The sequence below is a fragment of the Coffea arabica genome, chromosome 3c (assembly GCF_036785885.1).
Source record: "Coffea arabica cultivar ET-39 chromosome 3c, Coffea Arabica ET-39 HiFi, whole genome shotgun sequence".
In the NCBI taxonomy this organism is placed as follows: Eukaryota; Viridiplantae; Streptophyta; class Magnoliopsida; order Gentianales; family Rubiaceae; genus Coffea; species Coffea arabica.
The window spans coordinates 8,516,048-8,539,819 of NC_092314.1; the positions used below are offsets into that span (position 1 = coordinate 8,516,048).

Here is a 23,772-nt window from a genome sequence, read left to right on the forward strand (position 1 = left end):
AACGGAAAATGTGAAAAATATTTTCTGGAAAACATTTTCCACCCAAACAAGTAGACCCAAGATCTCAACAAAATTACACAATTTTGCCTTAAAAGAAAATTATCTCATTCAAAAATCAGGATAGGTCACAGGTCTCGTCGTATTCTTGTAAATTGCTTATCAACAAGTTTATCTTCATTTGTTATATTTGAACATTAATTGCAAATATAAACGAGTAACTAAGCGAAGCTTGAGTGGTTAAGTCGAGCTCGGGTAATTCACATGCTTCTTTTTGTGTTTTCTAAGACATAACGTATTGTATATGCCGGTATTTTGGTTTAGACACCTTAAAGGTTTGGGAAAAAGGGTATCCGGCCACGAATTTTTTTTTTTCGCAACGGCAACATTTCTATAATTTAATCCGGCAACGATGATGAAACAAAGAATAGAGACCATGAGATAAGTTCTCCACCAAATCTTGCTTTTGATCGATTATAAAAACCTGTTCCCTTTCACATTATTTCCGATCCATCGTCTACGGAATCTGATCTTTCACAACATCGACTTCCCACCTAACGACGTGTGCCAAATGAATAGGAAATGCAAAATGGAAAGCAATTTTTACGTTTCCATAAACATAATTTTTAATTGTTTTTTTACCTCACATGTATCAAATTATTACAATAATTTTTCTACAAAAAAATTCAAAAAAATGTAATCCAAATAGGACTTTGTCATTGTTTATGCCAAAGAAAATAAATTCATTACATTATGCAGGATGGCAAAGGCCAGCTATATCTTTTTGTTTTTTGACTAAGCACCTTGACTTTTCCTTTCATTTTTAATCAAATTAGTCTGGCTTCATCAGTGGAATCATTTTTCTCTGTATTTTACTGGCCACTTGCTTTATACAGCTCTTTGATCTTTGGTAGTCTGAATAGATATATATTTTGGTTATTAACGGAGGGTGGCTAAGTCAATGGAATTAAATCTCCTCCAACTTTTACCTCACACTTGTATAATACAATCCTTACATCCCATCCAACATGTCATATTTTGTGAGCCAATCTATACAAAGTTTAACTGATTTAAATTTGTTTCAAATTTGTCAAACTCTAAATTTGGCAAGCATCATGTTTCGTCTTTTGCTCTAAAAACAGAACCAATGGTTGTACATGCACGTCTTTTCAGTTTGTCAAACTTAGGATGTAATCGAGACGAACTCATTGACATTGCGGAAAGCTCAGGCAAAGGTTCGACTCAGGCTCATTGTTGATTGTGTTCGGTTGAGTATTTGTCGAATTTTACCAAATAGATTTTTATATATAGCTTAATTATTTTTTATGAAATTACATTTATATGTAAGAGAGTTATGGAATTTGCGGAACATTCTTTTCATTGAAACATTGTTCGTGGGTGGAACAGTGATTTCATTGATCAAAACATTTAAAATAGGGAGAAAATTTCTGGTTAATTAAAATCATTTAACCCATTGTTAATATTTGTGCAGATGGGTTGTAAATATACAGAATTTACAACCCATCTTGAAAATTTTGAAATAAGAACGTAATCCCTTCAAGCATTTGTAAATATACAGAATTTTGTTTAAGTTTGTGTAAGAATTGAATGTATACATATGATACGTCATAATTTGTTGCTAAATTTATAATCATTCTTCCCTTGATTTTAGCCAACTATTGCGTTAATTGATGGATTCTACTTATATTTGGCTAATGGTACTAAATTGTAGGAAAAAGAGCCAAACGTGACAAAAAGGGACAATCTTTCAATTAATTTGATGGTGGCAATCTTCCAATTAATTTGATGGTGACATGTTCGGGACCTATTTCCAAGCTCGATTCAAACTCTGGGTAGCTTTACAGGAAGATTTGGAAGACTTGAATTCTAATTATTAATTTTATGGTTGAATTAGGAAACTTGAAATACTTTCTTTTGTGGTTTATTTTTCTATTTAGGAGACTAGTTTTATTTGGTAGTAGACTTCCATTAGGAAACAAAAAAGAATACGAAAAAGCCAGATTTCCACGTGATTAAGACTTCAGCAAGCAACAATTTCGGTAGGGATTCTTTGGGGAGCATAAGACAGCCGTCATTGGTTCATCCTTGGCTAGTTTTTTTGGGCTAGGGGCTTGCTTTCATTAGTTTTAGAGGAAAATCAATTGCAACCAGATTCCATGGAGTCTGGTGGAATTTCTTCTAGGATGTGTAGCTAAATCTCCATTTTCTAGTCAAGGGGACAACTGAAGATTTGGTTCGACAATTACTGTGAGACCTAAATTATTTTAACTGTTTCCTTCATTTATTGGTATTTATATGTTTTCTGTTTTTAACTGTTATAGTTTTTGTGTATGATTGAATAGTGCGCAATATTTAATTATTCACGCAGGCTATCTTGCTAATTAGGGGTAGTTGGATCCGTAATTGTTCGATTATCTCTGTCCCGGTAGCAACTGGCATAATTGGGTTTATGTCAAGAAAACATACGATTTAATTTAAACAAACCCTCGTAGCGTGTTTGTTAGTTAGGATTGGATTTTTCTAAATCTTAATGCAATCTAGAAATTAAATTCTACGGTCGTACCTAGGTTTGTTTCCAGGTTAGAAGAATAGTTAACGGTCGTACCTTAACTATCAAGAAATTAAGGAAAGACTGGTTGTTTATCGCGTACATGACAACTATAACCAATCTATTAATAACTGTTGGAATTATATTTGCATCGATGATCAGTTGTATGAACCATTTCTGAAGTGTACCCTTGGCTAGAGTTTTCCCAATTATTTCTGTCAATTAATTATTTTTCGCATTTGATTTATTTAGTTATCGATTCATTAGCATTTAATCCTCAAACCCCTCATTTGTCTTGACTCAAAAGAAACAAATTTTTCCCCAGTCCCTGAGGAGACGGCCCTGCTTGCCACTGCCTACTAGTTAGTAAATTTAGTCAGATAATTGATTCTGGTATATCGGATTAAGCAAATTTTTCGAGAACAGGGTGAATCAAGTAACCCATTGCACATCTAGAGTTCCTGCTCCAGTACTTAGAATTGATTATTGACTGCTTTTGGTGGTAGTTAGGTATTATTATTATTATTGCACAGGTTCGGCACCTGTCAACATACCAATATTTGCATACAGATTTTAGAATCTAGGTTATCGAGACTAGAACTTATAACTAGATACACTCAATGATAATCTACACACACATATAGTCTTTCTTTTTCTTTTTTTTTTTTTTTTTGTCGACACAATAGATTTTCTATTCTATACCTACTCCTACTCTATATTAGGGGAGGGAGTGCATACTATACTTTTTGCTATTTTAAGTTAGAAAATTTTTGTACATTTTTGGATTGCTATGCACATTTCTAGAAAAGATCGGTGGTCTAACTGGGAAGTTTATAGATACCGATTAACTTCTACATTTCAATGATCTTATGCATTTAATGATTTTATAATCTCATATTTATTCGATCATTATAAGTATTTTGTGATCGTATTAAAAACAAAATTCTACAGATTAACTCATAGATTGTTGGAATTTGTTCACTTGAGTTCTTCACATCTGTAATTTCTCTAGATCAAGATACACCCTTCTTAGCACTTTCTACATGACATCCTTTTTCAATTATTATCAACTCAGAGTACTAAGAAAAACCTATTACTTCAACCTCTGCATTTTTCACACCAAGAGATAGGGACTCTGTAATCTTATTAAATTGAATAATTAGATAAGAAGGAAAAAGAAAGTACAACGTAAAGAGTCAAGGAAGATGTGCAAAAAATGTTATTTCACTTTTACAAAAGTGGAGGTGATCTTCAGATTTCAATCATGCGACAACAAATTACAAGGATAGCTTCAGTAACCGGAAAGGGAAAAAAAAAGAGAGAGACACACACACACAACATTGCTCTTCATGACATACTGAATAACTTCACTTCTGAAGAAACAAGGAGATTTGACCTTACACCTGAAGCACAGAGCATACTGTCTGTATCACAGTAAGAACGAGCAGTATAATGGCAGCAATAACAGAGATGATAGACCACGGACTGCCAAAATAATCGTTGCATAGCATTGTATACCACACAGCGAACTTTGTCACCAACTTGTGCAGCCAGTCTCTGCTGTATTCATTCAGTTGATTGCAGAGGTTAGCAAAATAAAACTCCTTTGGATCTGTTACAATCTCCTTGTAGAGATTGTTGAAAACATCTGCCACCAGTTCACTGCTTCCAAGTTCATTCACAATGATTTTATGTTTAATGAGTAGATCAACATCTTTGGGGGTGTCTATCAAGTTATCCATCAGAATAACATAGCTTGTTATGTCCTTGTAATGATAGCCACACTGTTCAAAGGCTATCAGATTCCGGTAAAAAGTCTCTGTGAAATCATTTACAGTGAGCTGTGGAATTACTAACTCCCCTTTCTCAAAGCGTATATCAAATAAGCATTTTTCTGCTCTATGACTGAACTTTACTCCCGCTGCCCGCAACTTAGTTGCAGTCGCACATTTGCCAAATTCCACTTTCTTTACTTCTTCTCGTTTAGCTTTTTGATCTGATGGCCAATGAAGCACTGCTAGGAACTCAACCAGATGCCTTGCACGGGGAAATGTATGGTCCATCTTCGGCTCTAGTTTCTGGGTGTTCCCTACATTCTTTAAGTACTCAAAAGCTAGTTTATCGAAAGATGGCGGATCATCAGAGTCATTATCCAAAAACTTGCTCAGTTTTCGAGAAACAAAACCATTATACATTGTAGCAATGAACCTCATAGGAAGTTGGTTTTCTAAAAGCAGCAAATCGTGCATTATATCACTTGACACCCAACGATTTTCAAATATCGTATCACCCATCTCTCTCATTTCAGGAAAGTAGTTCTTTAAGAAGAGCTCAATGATAAAAATACCATCAAACAAAATCACTTCTGATAATTTCGAGAGATCTCGGATGTAGGTATCTTCATAACAACCACATACATTCTTCTCCTGACTACGGGCATATTCTGCCAAAAGTTCTAGTGGAATTTTAAAAGTGTGTAGGAAATTGTTTAGATACTTTAATTTGTATTCTTCCATGGCTTTCAACTGGGCATCACCATGGTGAAGGGGACCAATCGAGACTAACCGAGGTGTATAGGCTTCTTCATTTTTCCTCCTTTGTTTCTCAGGAACTCTATAGATACAAACTGTACCATAATTAAGAGGATCTGAAGCTAGCATGGATAACTTATCGTTGATCAAGGATGCCAAATGGATTGCACTTGCAGAGTAGTGTGTGTACCTTGGTAATTCTACTTGCCCAGGGGGGATGGGCTTGGAAGTATTGACACTGATTTTGACCTCACTTCCGGGATCAACAACAATTACAACTTTTTCTTCAGTTTCCATTCCAGTCAGTTGATGAAACCTGACTTTGTTCTTGCCAGTCCCTTCTCTGTTGACAAGTAGAAGAAAACTCTTTTGAACTTGGAACCGGAAAGAAGAAATCAAAAGAAAAAGTAAGAAAAGTACATATATATGTTTGTTGAATGCTCAAAATAAGGCAATAAGGCAAGAAGAAAGTAATGGGGAGCCAATTGTTACTTTTTCAACCAATAAGATTTTCTTTAAACTGGGAGGGAAAATTAAAAAAAAAAATAAACAGCAAAGCTTTCTTTTGTTTTCCGTTTTGACTGCAACAAGAGGTGTGAGCAAAATATTCATCTTGTGCCTTATGTTCTATTATACAGGATAGTGAAATTTTCATTATATAGTACGTTAGGAAGAAGATTGGAAGGTTGTAGAACAAGGATCAGAAGGGAATTTTGTGTATTAATGACTGGAGAGACTTCCATTCATGGCAGCAGGCTTAATATAAAGTTCTAAGATAAAACTTTCCTCTGTATGAGGCTTTCAGGGATGGTGATGGAAGGAGGTACATGTGTGATTGTCCATGGTAGCATAATTTCCTTAGTAGAAACAAGCAATGACACATTAAAGCCAGAATCAAAGCAGAGTTATGCAATTAATAGAAGTATTATCTAAATGAACAGAACCAGACGAAACTTTATGGATATATATATTTGCATATTACCAGTAATTGCTACCCTAACTGAAGATAGGAACTGAAAGTCATGTACCCCTGAAGAAAACGGATCCACAAATTATCTGTTACTCCCATTGAAATCCATTTCAACAACTACATAATTACCCCTTTATTTCATCAGTAACAAGTACTAAGACATAAGAGTGAAGGACGAAGAATACCTCAAAAGAGAAAAACGGAGCAGATGGTTAAATCTCAAGAAAAGGCAAATAGAGCTGATGTGAGAAAGCCACCAGACTTGACTTTGCACTTTTTAAGTGTGGAATTGGAGTTGGAACTTCTGTCCTGCGAAATCCTTGTCTACAATCTACATATCTATACTATTGAAAAACAGGGGAGAGTTGACAAATGAACAATGCAATGTGGTCTCCGCTGGTTACTCTGCCTTTGTGTCAATTGATTGGTGCTTTTTTGACATTTCAAATGCTTCTTATATGCGTCGTTACCGTCATGGTGTGTTTTCCTCCACATTTTCAGCTTCTGTTTTGCCCTTTTTGCCAAGCCTTTATAATCTCTCTATCTCTCTCCGGTTAGTCTCGCTCACCCTCTTCGTTCCCTTTTTTTTTTAAACTAAAAATTATAGGGAAATTCCTCTCTCTTGAGTCCATTTGGATTGCATTTTTTGTTCAGGGAAAATCACTATAGCATTTTTTTTGAATGTGATATATACAAGATAAAAAGTAATTTAAAAATTATATAAAGAAATATTTACAAAAAAAATGTAAAAATTTGTTTCCAAAAATTTACAATCCAATTCCAAAAAGAAAAAAAGAAACTCTAAACAAAGGTTTTTTGACTATTGTGCAGTCAAGAAAGCAAGGAAGAACGGGGCCAAAAAAAAAAAAAAAACTATAGCAGCAGCAGAGGGGTTATATAGTAGAAAATATATCTGTCATCCATGAATCTCTTGCCTTTTTTCTCACTCAAATTACAGAGAGATTCCTCTTTAAAGGTCACCTATTTCTTCTTCTTGTTTTTTTTTTTTTTTTCCTGCAAGATGGGAGAATTGAATTACTATCTTTTGAAATTTTTGTAGAAAAATATACTCTAATGATTTGATGTATGTGAGATAAAAAGGTGATTAGGAAATGTGTTTATGGAAAACATAAAAATTTTTGAAGGAAAATGCTTTGCAAACAAGACTGCAATATCTGCAACAAGTACGAAGGATTTGTTACATTCGCTTTCTCAAGATGAGCATATTTAGAAGAGAATCTTTGTAGTTGTTTTTATTATTTAAACACTTTTGATGGTTTTCAGTACGTTTAGGTTCTTTATCGTGCTAAGTTAAGAATAATAAAATTATTTTTTTAAAAAATATACTACGTGTATGTAGACAACTTGTATGCAAATTTTGAGATATGCCAATTTTTACAGATTTTTCTAGATTCATTTGGCACTAGAATAATTTAGTTAATTATTGAATAAATTTACTTGTTAGGATATATTGTTAACAAAAAATCATGTTGAGTTGTTAACAAATATTTTTGCTAACATTTAGATTATATTTTGTTGAGATATTTTAGGACAATTGTTAGTTAGAAATTATATTAGTTTATTTAATTCGAACATTACAAATAGTGAGTTGATAAATGAAAAATATAAGGTTATTTTCAGCCTTCAATACAAACCTTTTGTAAGCAATTTTTTTTTTTTTTTTGCCGTACTAACTAAGGTATTGTTTCTTAATTTATACGCCAAAAAAACTAACAAAACGGTATTAAAGCTTCTTATAAAAGCCTTGTCTAGAACAAGATCTAAAGATTTTGAGAAGACAATTCAAAATCTGCAACAAAAAGTGGCAAGGATCTTCATCGAATACACTCATTCTCAAAAAGCAATACAAATGCTCTGTTATGAGCTTATTAAAACAAAACATCAGCAAAACCAACAACTAGTGTTTTACTTATTGCCTAGATAAACATGACTTGTCATTGTCATAGAGAGGAAAATCATCCGAACTTTGTTATTATGTACATTTTGCTTCGGTTGCGATTTTTTCTTTTTTTCTTTTTTTACCCTTTAGTGATTTTTCCAGTTGAAGAGTTCAATATGTGCTTGTGATATTGGTACTGAGCCTTGTATTTTTGTGAAAAGATTAAGATAAATGCTCTCTTGTGGTATTCACCAACGTTGAGTTTATCTTAAAGAAAATAAAGGAGCCGAGGTCTTCTTCAAACACTAAATCTTTTATCGTTAAAATGCTTTGAGTTTCTGATTATCATAACCTTTGGTCATAGTTGGATGTAGATTTTCTTTTTTTTTTTTTCCCACTAAAATAGGTAGTCATTGATTAAAACTTTTGTCTTTTTGTATTTTCATTTTCAGTTACCTCATTTAAAATGGTATCTTTTGTCTGCCTTCGAATTATAAAAAGCTTGACTTTTGAGTGTATAGATGTTTCATTTTCATTCTCTCTATCCCTTTTTTTTTTTTTTTTTTGAAGTTGAATGTGTAAAATGGTCTAAACACGGGTCTATAGGCGCAGTGCACTAAGCACCAGCATTATATAAAGAGGAGTATGGGGCAGAGCAGCAGTTTTGACTTTCGTCGCACATGAATTCCGCAAGACAAACGCCACTGCATTCAGTTAAATAAATTTTAATTGGTTGCTAAACTGACAGAAGTATAGTAAAGATGGCACAAGGTGATCACGGGTCTTGCGCAATAATAATTTCACTTTACGCCGCTAATCTTGTATTACCTTTTCATTTTATATTTTAAACTTTAATTTTGAACCCTTTAAACTCTAAATTCTTAATTTTGGACACTTAGCATCCTAATCTCTCAACTTTGTTCAATTTAAATCCAATCAATGACTACATTCGCAAAATTAATGAGAGAAAGAGCTGTGAAAATTAATGACAATATACTGTTTTGTTCTAATTGCTATCTCTTAACTTTTTTTTTTTACCGCTTTTAGTACATTATCATTGATTCATAAGATCTCAATTGCTAATATTGTTAGCAAAATTAATAGATGTTACAAATTAATGAAAATGTATTGTTTTATTTTTGCTATGATACCTTGGCACATTTTGATTACTTTCGGCACATTTTCATTGATTTGTTGAGTCCTCTATGACGTTTATGTTATTAAAGTTTCATTGCATAGATTTAAATAGGACAAACATGAGAGTTTATGATATAAATTGTCCAAAATTAAGAGTTTAGGATATAAATATCCAAAATTAAAATTTAAGGTGTAAGTGAAAAGGTGATGCAAGTTCGAAGGTATAAAGTGAAGTTTATCCTACTTTCATTTGGGGACAAGGAGAAGTCAGTATAGTTGGGCTGCCTGAAGAAAATGTCAAAACTTCATCAGTTGTGCCACCCCTTGTTGGCGAGGATCAAATATGTCTCAACCCTAGCGAAGCATCAAATTGTCCAATTTAGCTTGGTTTCTTAAATTTGAATATCAACCACAAAATCGCGTGTTTCTTTCTTTCTTTTTTTTTTTTTTTTAAGAATAACCATATTGTATATTAAAATTATAAAGTAGTTAAAAAATTATGTTTAGGGAGTGTTCCCAGCAAATGGTCCAAAAATATTCCTATACTAAACGTCGCGAGCTCCATGACAAATATTAAAGATAAATTCAACAAGAAAAGCACCATTTGATTCAATTGCTTCAAAAACAAGCTAATAAAGATGGTGTCAGCGAACTCCATGACATTGCTAAAGCCTAAAGGGCTACAAAATGGGTTTTTGGATCTTAATACCTAACAGAAGACAATACAGTAAAAATTGGTCATTGTAATCGTTAGCCATGTGCGGTAAAATAAAACTGATCACTTTGTTTCAGAACAGGGTGGAGGCCTAGTTGGGCTACGTGAAGAAATCTTTAAATAGAAGATTGTTGAAAAAAAAATATTTTTGAAATAATAAAGTAGCATTTTCTGTAATATGCTGCTTCGAAGTTTAAAAAGTGATTGAAAAAAATATATTTATGATATAATTATTTCTAAACAATGGCCAATCCAAACAAGCTGCTTGTTGCTTAATAAATATAGAAGCTCGCTCAAGTATGTGCGTTGCTGATGAACAAGCAGTATCTTTTGCTACAAAGTGGAGCGTCAACAAATTATGAAACACTGCAGGACTTCTCTTTTTTTTTTTTTTATCTTTCTTGTAAATTGCTAATCAACAAGGGAAGGCAGACTTTTTTTCCCCCTTTTTTATGGAGGGATTGAAAGATTTGAATTTAGTATTCTCTTTGGTATAATGTCCAAAATTCATCAGTTGTCAAAACCCTTATTGGCGAGGAGCAAATTAGTCAAGGCTTGCAAAGCAACATACTCTCAAGTTTAGCTTGATCTTTTTAAATTTGAAAATCATATACAAAATTTGTAATGCAAATTTATACAAGTTACTAAGCCAAAATTTTTCACTTTGCCCCCTAACTCATTTTTTTTGTCTCACTCTATCCCTTGGTGGACAAAATTACCCCTCCATTATTTTAATTTCCTTTTTTTGTTTTTTCCCTTTTGTATTTTTTTTCTTTCCCCTTATTCCCTCTATTTTCTTTACCTCTTTCTTCTTTCTTTACTTCTCTCTTTTTCCCATAAGAAACTTCATTTTAGTAATTGAAGCTAAAAAAGAGCAATTGCGGATATCTATCTTCTTGTCAAATGATCACAAAATATTCAAACCCTTTTTCCAAAATACCATTCTTTGACCTTTCAATTCTTTTTCTTTTTCCCCTTCCCATCCCAGTTTCATTTTTTATTCTCAGGAAAACATCACAAGATAAATTTGTGACATAATTAATGATCATTAATTGGAATTTGCAAACATGGCATCGTATAAAAGATCGAAATTAGATTTTGATACCTTTCAAAATTTCGCCCATAAACTCAATTACAATCTTCATATAAAGTTTTCTATTGAGATGAATTGTTTTGTTAAGAAGGATGGATGAGAGAAGAAAGAAGAAAGAGAAAAAGAGATAAAGGAGGGGAAGAAGGGGAAAGAAAAAGATAAATGAAAAGTCAAAATAATGGAAGGGTAATTTTTTCCTATAAGGGCTTAAGTGATAAAAATTAAAGGTTAGAAGATAAAATGGTAAATGTGATATACTTCAAGGGGATTAATTGTAATTAACCCGTTTCTTGATGTAGGGTAGTTAAATCTATAGAATCAATGTCCTCTATTATTTACGTGGGGTGACCTTTCGTCTTATTTTATATGTGGAGAGCCAAGGGCGTGCTTGGCTATCAAGAATTTAAAAAAAAAAAATTCAGATTTTGTTTTACTTATATTATACACACAATTTTCAATCACCTTTTTATTTCACATACATCACATTACAAAAAGTGCTACAGTAATTATTTCAAATAACCTCCTATCCAAACAACCTCAATGTTTGTCACAGTGTAACAAATTTAAATTTGTCTATAACACAAATTACAATTGTCACCAAATTGAGGCAAATTTCAAAAAAAAAAAAAAACTCTATTATGCCATAGCATAAATTGTTATCGGTTTTGTTTACACTTGCTAGAAAAGTTTTCCAAGTCATCTTGAATATATGTGACCAATAAGAACAATAGGACTCTTGGCAATTCAACAAAGACAACAACAAATCAAATAAAGCAAATAAAAAGACACAGAATTTATGTGGTTTGATTGAATTGACCTACATCCACGCGAAAATGAAAAAAAAGTACAAAAGAAAGAGTACAAAACTTAGAAAATAATTCCAATGTCCAAAGACACCTAAAATTGAAAACACAAAAGAGTTTAAATAGTACAAAATACTTAATGGCCCAAAAGTCCACTAACTTGTTATTTTGGTTTGATACATGACCAAAATCTCTCTTAAACCACAGCATAGGTCCCCCAAAACTCTCTTGACCTGGTGCCTTTAATACATTTAAACTCACTTATATTTACTATATTTATAACCACTAAGATGAGAGATTTCTTTGTCAAACTCTCAATGTGGTATACAAAAACAAACTCAACACCTACTAATTCTTTTGCTATTTTAAGTTGGAAAATTTTTGTACATTTTCTAGATTGCTATGCGCATTTCCAAAAAATTAAAAGAGTGGTAGTCTAACTAGGAAGTTCATAAATACCTTATCACTCCCCATTTTGATAGTTTTAGTTTTTCTTCACACAATTTAAGAAAAATCAGTCAATATTTTTGGAAGAGGAAATCTAGCTAATTATTTTTCCAAAATACGCATACGGTTAATATTAGAAGTATGACTAATCATTATATCTTTACATTAATTATACGAACAATATTGATGGAAAGTTACACTATTCAAGGCACAAATCAAAGCAATTATTGGTAAAAAAAAAATTAACTATATTTAATAAGGTAGGTTATACTCACTAATGATAACATACTCCCTCCGTCCACTTTAATAATCTTGATTTTTTTCACACAATTTAAGAAAAAATAGTTAATTTTGTTGGAAGAATAAATTTAGCATACTATTTTTCTAAAATATCCTTACATTAGTATTAGGAGTATGACCAATTATTATACCTTTACATTAATTACAATAGCAATATTGATAGAAGTTATACCATTCAAGGTATGAATCAAAACAATTATTGAATAAGACCATTCAAGGCATGAATCAAAATAATTATTGAATAAGGTAGCTTATACTCACTAATAACAAAGTACATTAATTAAAGATATTTTAGAAAATTTAAAGAATTCTTGAAACTCAAAATAGCTCTTAAATTACCACAATGTTACTTGTACAATTAAGACAAGTAATTCTACATTTCAAGTGAACATTTATGCACGTCAATATCACTAGTGTTTTCAATAATCTAATGTTGATCTATGGGCCTTAAGAAATCAAGCTATCTTACTAATATCTTGGCTGCAGATGGAACAAGACCTTGTAATTAGTTACTCGAATGCACTAGATTAGATATTTACAATATTGAACTCTCATGGTGATGCATAAAGGAATGGAGAAGGCTAATTAGTCAATTAGCTCGATATTCAGCGTAACTGGCCTTAACGGAAGATCAAGAACACATGTAGGAATTGTAACCAACTTGTTCATAATCTTTCTACATGGGGACTTGATAAAATTGTGAATGCGTTTTCAACTTGGAACAAATTCCAGAACTAACATAGAAAAGAAGGGAAAAAAATCCAGAAACTAATATTTTATGATACCATGTGCAGTGGTGGTCATGTAAACTCAAAATTCGCCAAATTCTTCAATCACCAGAATAAAAGGAAAAACAGCATCTCCCCTTTGAGCAAAGAAAGGAGGATTTTTGGCAGAATGTCCTCCATAACTGTGCATCATCGACATCTAAATTTGACAACCAATTGTTCATCTTGATTTAGTGATTACATATGGATTTTTAGTCCTCATACTTAGGTTTTGTAATGTTTGCTAAATTTTGAAAATATGTGTAAAAATGTTTGGATTGTGATTTTCTATAAAAATATTTTACATTTTCTATAAACATATTTTCCAATCACCTTTTTTTATCTCATATAAATCAAATCAATATAGTACATTTTCTTACAAAATGTTCTAAAAATAGCAATCCAAATAGGGAAAGTTTCTCTATCATCCATGATAGGCATTCATATCCCATAGAAGTAATTAAAATCTTTTTTTTTTCTTATGTTTAAAACAGCCGTAACCTTAAGCTGAATTGTGATAAATGAGACTGAGAGTTGCTTAAAATGTATTAGGACTAAAGAAAAATACACGCACAACTGCTTCCATTATGTGGCACGCCATTTTCTTTGTCACCTGTTGGTAAAATATAATGTCAATCATGGAGTAGTAAGCAAAAAAAAAAAAAACTAACTAACTTAGACCTATATGAATGAAGCCAAGCTCCAGAAATGAATTATTTTTTTCAAAAAAGTAAAAAAGAAAAAAAAAACTTGACTAAAGGAAGTTCTCTTTTCTTTTTAGATGCAGTTAAGCCTATTTGAAGCCAAGTTCTAGAGGTAATTTTTTTTTATAAAAATCAAAATGACATAAAAGGAAACTCGATTAAAGAGTTTTCACTTCTTTCTCTTTTTTTTTTTTCAATGTTTTAGTATTTGAAAAGGAAGTTCATCTTAACAGGAAAAGGGAAACTTCACAAATAAAGAAAATGTAAATCTTATATAAACTGACAGTATATACACTATCACCATTAAATCCATAACATATATATACAAAAATTGAATTTCAAATTTAAATTTGACATAATAAACGTATTATTGGTTACATCTCACGCCGCTAAGGCAAAGCCCAACTCCAGAGCAACAAGATTAACAAACTGTGGCGCATAGTTCAGCCCAATGGAAGATTAATAACTCTCAAAGGGTCATCCAGCAATGGCAGGGCTCTCCTTCCGAGAGAGAGAGAGATCTCCTGTAGAGAGAGAAATATGCAGTCCAGCGGTTTATGTACGGTTAAAATTTGTTAACGAAAAGGCCGGAAGTTTTCGTAATTAAACGGGCCAAAAGTTTCCATTGTCGAAGAATTGGGCAGCTGCTGCCCTGCCATTGGACTAAGTTCCCAAGAAAGAGGGATTTTCGGGTATCATTTCTCAAAAGGTCGATGCTTTTAAACTTATTTTCCAATGGTGAAAAGCGCACGTGATAATGCATTGTTTCCTCAAAAGACTCATTCTTTTATTTGTCTCGACATTTTTTTTTTAAAAATGCATTTGCTAGATGGGTTGTTTAAAAGGTGCATTCACTTGTTCAGACATTTTTCCTTAAAAATATATATTTACTAAATATGACATTTTCAATGAATGCATTCAAAATTTTCACTATTTGAGAACTTTTTTTGAAAAGTATCCCTATTTGAGAAAGAGAAATATTATTATTTTACACTGCATTTTTTATTATTTGCATTTTCACTTTTATTTTATTATAGTTAATAAACAAAATTTATGTGATTAAAATAATAGCGAAAGCGTGATTAACCAAAATAGAAGTGCAAATAACATTTCTCTATGCGAATTTACTCGAGCTTTTCTCCCTATGATGAGAGTTCTATCCTTTTGAAAAACTTTCAATCTTTCAAACATTACAAATCCAAAAAAGCCAAATGCAAAGTTCAAAATCAAAATCCCTAGTGATCCAAGACAACTTCATTAAACTACTACCTTTTCTGCATCCTTGTCGTAATTTCAAAGGCTTCTAATCCCTGTTCCAATTATTGTAACTCTTATTAGCGACTTGTTTTTGTGTCTGTTTTCCTCTATTTTGTGTTGGTTAGGTGTAGGTCAACTATTTGTTGTTTTGCCTACCAGGTGCTTAGCATTAAGTATTAACTGAGAAATCTATTCCTAGCTATTTCCCTTTCACTACAAGTTTATTTAATTTGGGCTGTCTCGCCTGGGTGCCAGATTAAGGGATCCTCTACTGTCTCACTGAATCCAGAAGAACTGGCTGATATAATGCAAAAATACAGTGAACAAACAACAAAGGTGAGCTTCACACAATCAAGGAAACAAGAAATCAGCAGCATCAACAAGCAAACGGTAGAAAAATATCTTATCAGATGGCGTAAAATGCACTACCTGGGAAAAATACCTGATTCCCAGGTTCAGCTTCGCACATAGCAAGAAAATGCTCTTAAAGCCTGTTGGTTTCAGCAGTAAAAGGAGATGCAGGAAGCGGTTCCTGAGTATCTATTCAAGTTACAAATAGTTTACATTGATTCCCTGATTCAAATGACTGGGCCATGATTCAATGAGAAGACTGGGTTACTACAAGTCTATTAGCCTGCGGATAATGCACAAGAATTCGACCCCTCCACCAGCACTTTCCCACCCTTTCTGCATCATAGAGTTTAATGTGTACAAAAGTTTCTACAGCCAGAAAAATGTAGAAACGTTTACAATAACCATGGATCCTTGTTCGCTGGTTTCGTCTAAATGCTGGATAACTAGATCATGTCATGCAGATGTTCTTATCAAAACTCCATATACTCACCGTGGACATTTATTAAGCCACGCTTCCAATTGCCTTTGAAAAGAAACCAGAAATGAATGGGGACGGCAAAATCTGCCCTCAACACTAAGGTTCGCTTTGGTGCAGAATTTGTGCCCATGGAGACAGTAAATGCCTCCTTCAAGATTGAGGGTAGAAGGCTGCAGAGACAGCTTCATCATCGATAACAAAAAGCTTTTTGTGAGGAAAACAACCCGCCATAACCAATTAGAATCCGAAAATCAAAATATGACCAAACAAACTATGGCGTGCTTTACATGATGCTAATGTAAATGTATGAGATGGTACGCTTTTTCTTTGGCTATTTTTAAATTTTATTGAAAGATAAAAAATAATTCTTTAAAAACCATCATCCAAACACAAATAAAAAAATTTGTTTGTATTATGAAAGATTATCAGATGGGTTGACAGAGATTTAAATTTTATTGTTGGAGGGAAGAAAAATAATGTATGAAGACCATGAGAAAAAGATTGCGAAATTTCGTTTCCATCCTAGATGTAGTAGTATCAAAACCTGTAAATGGCGCTAATCAATTAGTTTTTGCTGTTGTTGTCAAAATTTTAAACCAGTGCAGAATCCTTCTCTTTGCTATTGGAACTTTCATTCTCAAACAGCACTAATTAACTAAGCATACTTGAAATAAATATATATTATTTGGTGTAAGCAGTATACCTCAAATATTACTCGTTGTGTTTTCTTATCAGCATTATTTTCAATTTAGTCATATGGAAAAAATATATGTGCAGTATTTTCAATTAACTAGTCCTGAATTATGGGAATGTCAATATGCATTTTAAAATTAGAGGAGAATCAGTGAGAACTTTGAAAGAGTGAGTTTGAATCCGGTGGGACATACACATGAAGATATCTTTCAAAAGTGATGTTTATGGTTTGGCTTTGGCCGCATTAATATATTACATATTGTTGGAGTATTTTAACAAAAAATACAAAAAATCTTAAAAAATGATTTAATTAGTTTTTTTTAGTTACAATTGTTCTCCATAACTGTGTAAGTTATGTAACCTCTACAAAGGACACATAACGACTATATTCATACTAATTTCACCGTTATATATGTATTGTATCTGGACAAATATTTTGTAATTGATATTTTATATTTATTAGACTTAATGCTCTAATTTATACCTCCTATATTCTTACAACCTATGAATAGAGGTTCTAACATAGATGTGTTGCGTCTACAATTTCTATATCTATCTATCTTAGTCTAAGAAGGGATACTTGTACTCTAGTCTTTACAACTAACTCTAGTGTTAGAGAAAACACTGATTCTATGTGGGACAAAATAGATGTTGTATTAGGTTTTACTCTAACTCCAATAGTGTAGATTGGAGTGGCTATAGTGTGAAAAAATGCTGAGCCAGTTTGATATCTCAAAATGGAGTATTAAAGGTAGCCTCAAGGACTTTCCATTTTTTTATCCCTCCTAAACCTTGAATATCCTAATCTTGGTGTGAACCTGTTCTTTGGCAGCATACCTCGTCAAATAGGCATCCCGTCGAAGCTCAGTTATATTGATTTCTCAGTTAATGAGTTGTCACAAGAAATCCCACCTGAAATTTGCAACTTGAGAAACTTTGATTCATTTAGCTCTTGCGCATAATCAACTTTCAAGTCCAATTCCTCCAAAAATAGGAACCATGTATAGTATTGTTAACGTTTATCTGGAGTTTAACAATTCAACAAGCCCAATTCCACCCACTTTTGATAACTTCGATAGGCTGGTCAACTTATACCCATTACAAAATCACCTATTAGGACAATTTAGCAAGCCCAGTTCCAGCCACTTCTGATAACCGCGATAGTTTAGTCAAATTGTATCTATTCCAAAATCACCTATTATAACAATTTACAACACCTCGACAGGCTAGTCAAATTATATCTATTCCAAAATCACCTATTTGGCTCCATTCCTCATGCGATCGGAAACTTAATCTCATTTCAGTTTCTTGTCTTGTCTCAAAATTATCTTATTGGTTCAATCCCTAAATTGCTAGGCAATTTTAACCAATTTGATGCATCTATATCTCTTTGACAACCAACATTCTGGTTCAGTTCCAAAGAATTTGGGTGATCTACAATTCCTTATAGATATGGAATTAGAGGTAAGAATCAACTTAATATGGTTCCAATCCTATTTTAATTGATAACTCGAGTAACTTGGAAAAACATGAAATGGTACAGTATCTCCTTCTGGTACCATCCCACAAGAGCTTGGAAAACCTGAAATAGTCAGTAGTTTTGGAATTGGGTTAAAATCAATTATCTAGTACATTGCCAGAACTACTTTGACTCAAAATGGCACACTCCAAAACATTTCTGTGTCTAAGAACATGCGTACAGGTCCAATACCTAGAAGTTTTGAATCTGCTCAAGCTCATGCTCAGCACTCATTTTTGGTCTATGAGTACCGTGAAAGAGGAAGCTTGTCCAAAATTTTGACCATCAAGGAAGAAGCTAAGGAACTAGACTGGCAAAAGAGGTTGAAAACCATCCAAGGCATCGCTCATGCTTATCTTACATGCATCATGATCGTTCACCAGCAATTGTACGTCGGGACAGATCAAGCAAGGGTCACTTTTAAGATTGTGGCACTCCTTAGTTTTAGTCTTTGATCTTCTATCATTGTTCCCTTAAAGACTTTTTCTCCAACTAATATCCTTTCAGCGTCCATTAATTGATTACTACTTTTTTAAAAGACTTAAAAAGTCTAAGTAAACTCCTCGACGAGATGATATGTATCAACGCTCTTAAATGAAACAAGACTTTTTTATTGTATTCCAAAAGACTTTTTCAGTCAAGATGATAAATATATTCAAGCTCTTAAATAAATTCTTTTCGTCGACAACTACTTTCAAATTGTAGTAATTAATTAGTAGACGGTTACTTGGAGTAAAAGACTTGAACAGCCAACCTCATCTTGACTGAAAAGTCTTTTGACCTTTGCCGATAAGGCCCAACAGTAAATTTGTTTGAAATCAACCATGACTATCGGACTTTTTCTCACAGCTGCCCACCAATAAATTTGTTTGAAAACATAGACTGCTGCCATCCAAATTTTCTTCAAGTTGATCCTAACATGTTGGACCTTCGCACACAAGGACCCAATGTTATAATTGTATGACGCCAACCGCTACTGGATTGATCTTGACAGTTGGCCGGATCTTTACGAACAAGGGCCCAACAACAAATTTGTTTGAAAATATAAATTGACTTGAAAGTCTTTTAGGCCTTTGCCAGTAAGCAAGCGTTAGCATCAAATTAAATTTGTAGAAAAACATGACTACTATCTTATAAAAATTATATTTAATCATATTTATTAAACTCACCCGACAAGGAAGTCGACGGAGAGACTACATGGATGGTTCACTACTGAGTAGGTGATTGAACCAATGGCTCAATAAAAGAATATTTATAAATACTTGGTATTGTATAAAATTTATAAATCAAGTTTATTTAGATGTTACTACTTTCGTTCCACTTTGATAGTATTGATTTTTTGTTCTCACACAATTTAAGAAAAATTAATTAACTTTGTTAGAAAGATAAATCTAGCATAATGTTTTCCTAAAATACCCTTATATATTAATATTAGGAGTACGAATATTTTTTTGATAGTAATGATTTTTTTTTTGTTCTCTCACCAGAGAAGGAACCTATGGTCAGACTTCTGAGGTATCTGACACTTCCTATTCCATGTGGTAGATGATTCAATTTGTCACACACAGCTGTTTCTGTCTGCAGGAGACATGTAGAGCTGCTAGCTAGAATCACGTCTGGCAAGGATATCAACTTGGGACAATGTTCAACTTCAAATTTCTCTAAGTAAGGAAACAATTTTATCGATTTAGTTGACAGCTCCAGACCAATCCTCTGGACTTATCATCCCATGTAAAGTGAACTCTTTTAACATTCGAAATACATCAGATGTTATAGAAGGACCAGTAGAATTGCTACTCTCACCAATAGAATCACTGATCTCACCATAGAGATCGGTAAAATCAAAAAGTTCTTTCCCAATACTTTTGACACTATCCATCCCTATGATCTTAAAAATCTTGAGCTGAGGAAGGAGACCAAAAAGGTGGAAGTGTTTCACCCCAGCAGCAGTTTTCCAACTCTACGCGATGAAGGTCTTTGTAGTCGGACTCCAGGCAACTGTGTTGTCCGTGGTCGAATCATCCACCATGTCATGCGTTTTCAACAAGAACAGAGCCGGCCTAGCTCCTCCTCAGGCGCCTGGGGCGGTTTAAAGCGCAGCCGCGGTTCGAACTATTCTACATCGGTGCCTGAACATTGGTCGCGATTTCAGCGAGACACAAATTTTAAAATATTTAATATTCTAAAAATTGTGAATAATATAAAAAAATATGTTAAACAAAAATAATAAAAACTTAGCAAAAGAAAATTTGTAAAATGTATTTTTTGGGTCGGATTCGAGTTGATTCGGGGTGATTTGGTGTGACTCAGCCGAGTCTAGCCTTGTTAGAGACTTCTCAACCGAGTTTTCGGTGACTCGGTCGATTTCTCGGTGATCTATATATTTCATAGTCATCTCGTCTCAATATTGAAACCGATGATTGGAAGAGGTGTAAACATCCACAAATCAGCAGTCATCTTTGGATGCTTTTGTTCTTTTGACATGCCTACATAAGTGCATCAACAAGGGCTCAACAACAAATTTGTTTGAAAATATAAATTGACTTGAAAGTCTTTTAGGCCTTAGCCAGTAAGCATTAGCATCAAATTAAAATTGTAGAAAAACATGACTACTATCTTATAAAAATTATATTTAATCATATTTATTAAACTCACCCGACAAGGAAGTCGACAGAGAGACTACATGGATGGTTCACTACTGAGTAGGTGATTGAACCAATGGCTCAGTGAAAGAATATCTATAAATACTTGGTAATGTATAAAATTTATAAATCAAGTTTATTTAGATGTTACTACTTTCATTCTACTTTGATAGTATTGATTTTTTGTTCTCACACAATTTAAGAAAAATTAGTTAACTTTATTAGAAAGGTAAATCTAGCATAATGTTTTCCTAAAATACCCTTATATTAATATTAGGAGTACGAATATTTTTTTGATAGTAATGATTTTTTTTTTGTTCTCTCACCAAGGTGTACGAATTTCTTGAAGCTCTTTTTTTCTTTTTAAATTTCTTGAAGATCAATAAAGTAATTATATTTACAACTTACATTAAAAAGAAAACAAAATGCATCTTTAAACTTCCAATATTTTGTTTGCGTAATAAAGAAATTCTATAGAGCGTAAACGATTCTTTCTGACATTATCAAAGAACATAAAATGATCAAAGTTGTACAACAGAAAACCACTCTTCACAAAAAAAAAAAAAAAAAAAAATTTTCCGAACAATGTTGTGTTTCATGTTTATATGTGTGTTGTCTTGGACATTCTTGAACTTTTTGGCGGAGATTTTAGTTGCAATATAAAATTTTTGGAATCCATCAGCATAAATAGTCCTAAACTTTCAGATCTGAATTTAATCAAATTGTCCTTCTAATCAAATGCTTCTCCTAATTCTGGCCTATTAACTAAAAAGAAAAGAAAAGAGTATATTTACCTGAAGCCAAAAAAACTAAAAGATAAATAGAAAAATTTATAAGTTTTGATACCGATGCCAACTAAATTCTATTTGGACAAGTACTACGACCACCTAAATCTGCCTGGAATTGATAAAAATTTAGCTTTAGCCAATTTATTCTGACTTTCTTGAATTTCACGAATTATTTAGTATAATATGTCTCTAGAAAATATAGAACTACAACATAAGTAGCATAATTTGTCTTGAAAATACTATCGAATTTTCTAGCATAATCTGTCACCAGAAATTATAGAACTACAACATAAATGGCTTAGCCTATGGACTGATCATGGTTTAGATATTTCTCCAAAAGCTACTCGAATCACCTTTTTCTGTGGATTCAGTAGGAAAAATTAGTCATGGAAGATAAAAACGGTCAATCTCATTAAAACATTTCATTGCTTTAAATTTCTTAAATTTCGCAATAGACATTTTATGCGTGTTTAAATCTCAAAAAAAAAAGTAAAACCAAAGAAGAAGGGAAAGGAGAAAGGGACAGACCAAGAAGACCTCTGAAATTTTACATGTTTTGTTGGGATAATTAAATACTAGCATCAATTGTTATACAAAGTAATAAGCCAACTTGAGTCGAACTTGAAAGTCTATTTGAATCTCGATAGGTTAGTCAACTTATATCTATTCAAAAATCACCTATTAGGTTCCATTTCTCATGCGATCGAAAACTTAGTCTCACTTCAGTTTCCTATCTTGTCTCAAAATTATCTTATTGGTTCAATTCCTATGTCGCTAGGCAATTTTAACCAATTTGATGCATTTATATCTCTTTGACAACAACATTCTGGTTCAATTCCGAAGAGTTTGGGTGATCAAAATTTCCTTTTAGATATGAATTAGGTAAGAACCAACTTAATATGGTTCCAATCATATTTTAATTGGTAACTCGAGTAACTTAGAAAAACAGTATCTCTTAAAAAGCCATATTCTGATACCATTCCACAAGAGCTTGGAAACCTAAAATAGTTGGTAGTCTTGGAATTGGATTAAAATCAATTATCCAGTCCACTGCCAGAACTACTTTGTCAAAATGGCACGCTCCAAAACATTTCTGTGTCTAAGAACATGCTTACAGGTCCAATACCTAGAAGCTTGAGAAACTGCTCAAGCTCATGCTCAGCACTCATTTTTGGTCTATTAGTACCTTGAAAGAGGAAGCTTGTCCAAAATTTTGAGCGTCAAAGAAGAAGCCAAGGAACAAGACTGGCAGAAGAAGTTGAAAACCATTCAAGGCATCGCTCTTGCTTTATTTTACATGCATCATGATTGTTCACCAGCAATTGTACGTCGGGACATATCAAGCAATTGTACGTCGGGTCACGTTTAAGATTTTGGCACTCCTTAGTTTTAGTCTTTGATCTTCTGTCATTATCCCTTTAAAAACTTTTCCTCCAGCTAATGTCTTTTTAGCGTCCACTAATTGATTACTACTTTTTAAAGAATTGAAAAAGTCTAAGTAAACTCCTCGATTAGATGATATATATATCAGTGCTCTTAAATAAAAAAGACTTTTTTATTGTATCCCAAAAGACTTTCTTTAGTCAAGATGATAAATATATTCGAGCTCTTAAATAAATTCGTTTAGTTAACAACTGCTTTCAAAATGTAGTAATTAATTAGTAGAAAATTACTTGGAGGAAAAGACTTGGACAGCCAACCTCATCTTGACTGAAAAGTCTTTTGGACCTTTGCCATTAAGGCCCAACATTAAATATGTTTAAAATCAACCATGCCTATGGGACTTTTACTAACAACTGCCCACCACAAAATTTGTTTGAAAACATCAGCTGTTTCCATCCAAAATTTCTTCAAGTTGATCCTATATGTTGGACCTTCTCACACAAGGACCCAATGTTATAATAGGATGAAGCCGAGCGCTACTGGATTGATCTTGACCGTTGGCCGGGCCTTTACGAACAAGGGCCCAACATCAAATTTGTTTTAAAATACATATTGACTGTGAAAGTCTGTTAGGCCTTTGACAGTAAACGTTAGCATCAAATTAAATTTGTAGAAAACTAGGACTACCATCTTCTAAAAAATCATATTTAATCATATTTATTAAA

At 32.9% G+C, this 23,772-nt stretch overlaps 1 protein-coding gene across 2 annotated transcripts; it reads right to left on the reverse strand.

Moving 5' to 3' along the window:
- Positions 1-3,759: 3,759 nt before the first annotated feature.
- Positions 3,760-6,532, reverse strand: LOC113734512 (UPF0481 protein At3g47200-like). Of its 2 annotated transcripts, none has more exons than XM_027261093.2 (2): positions 6,253-6,532; positions 3,760-5,440 (listed from the first exon to the last, which is right to left on the reverse strand). In XM_027261093.2, the coding sequence occupies exon 2, from the start codon at positions 5,392-5,394 to the stop codon at positions 3,964-3,966; it is 1,431 nt and encodes a 476-aa protein (XP_027116894.1). In that variant the 5' UTR covers positions 5,395-5,440; positions 6,253-6,532; the 3' UTR covers positions 3,760-3,963. The 2 variants fall into 2 exon arrangements, with proteins under 2 accessions (XP_027116894.1, XP_027116893.1); XM_027261092.2 differs by having other exon boundaries at positions 3,760-5,471.
- Positions 6,533-23,772: the final 17,240 nt, after the last annotated feature.

What these genes read in the sequence shown, in the direction of transcription:
- LOC113734512 (XM_027261093.2), bottom strand. Translation starts at nt 5,394, where the DNA reads ATGGAAACTGAAGAAAAAGTTGTAATTGTTGTTGATCCCGGAAGTGAG.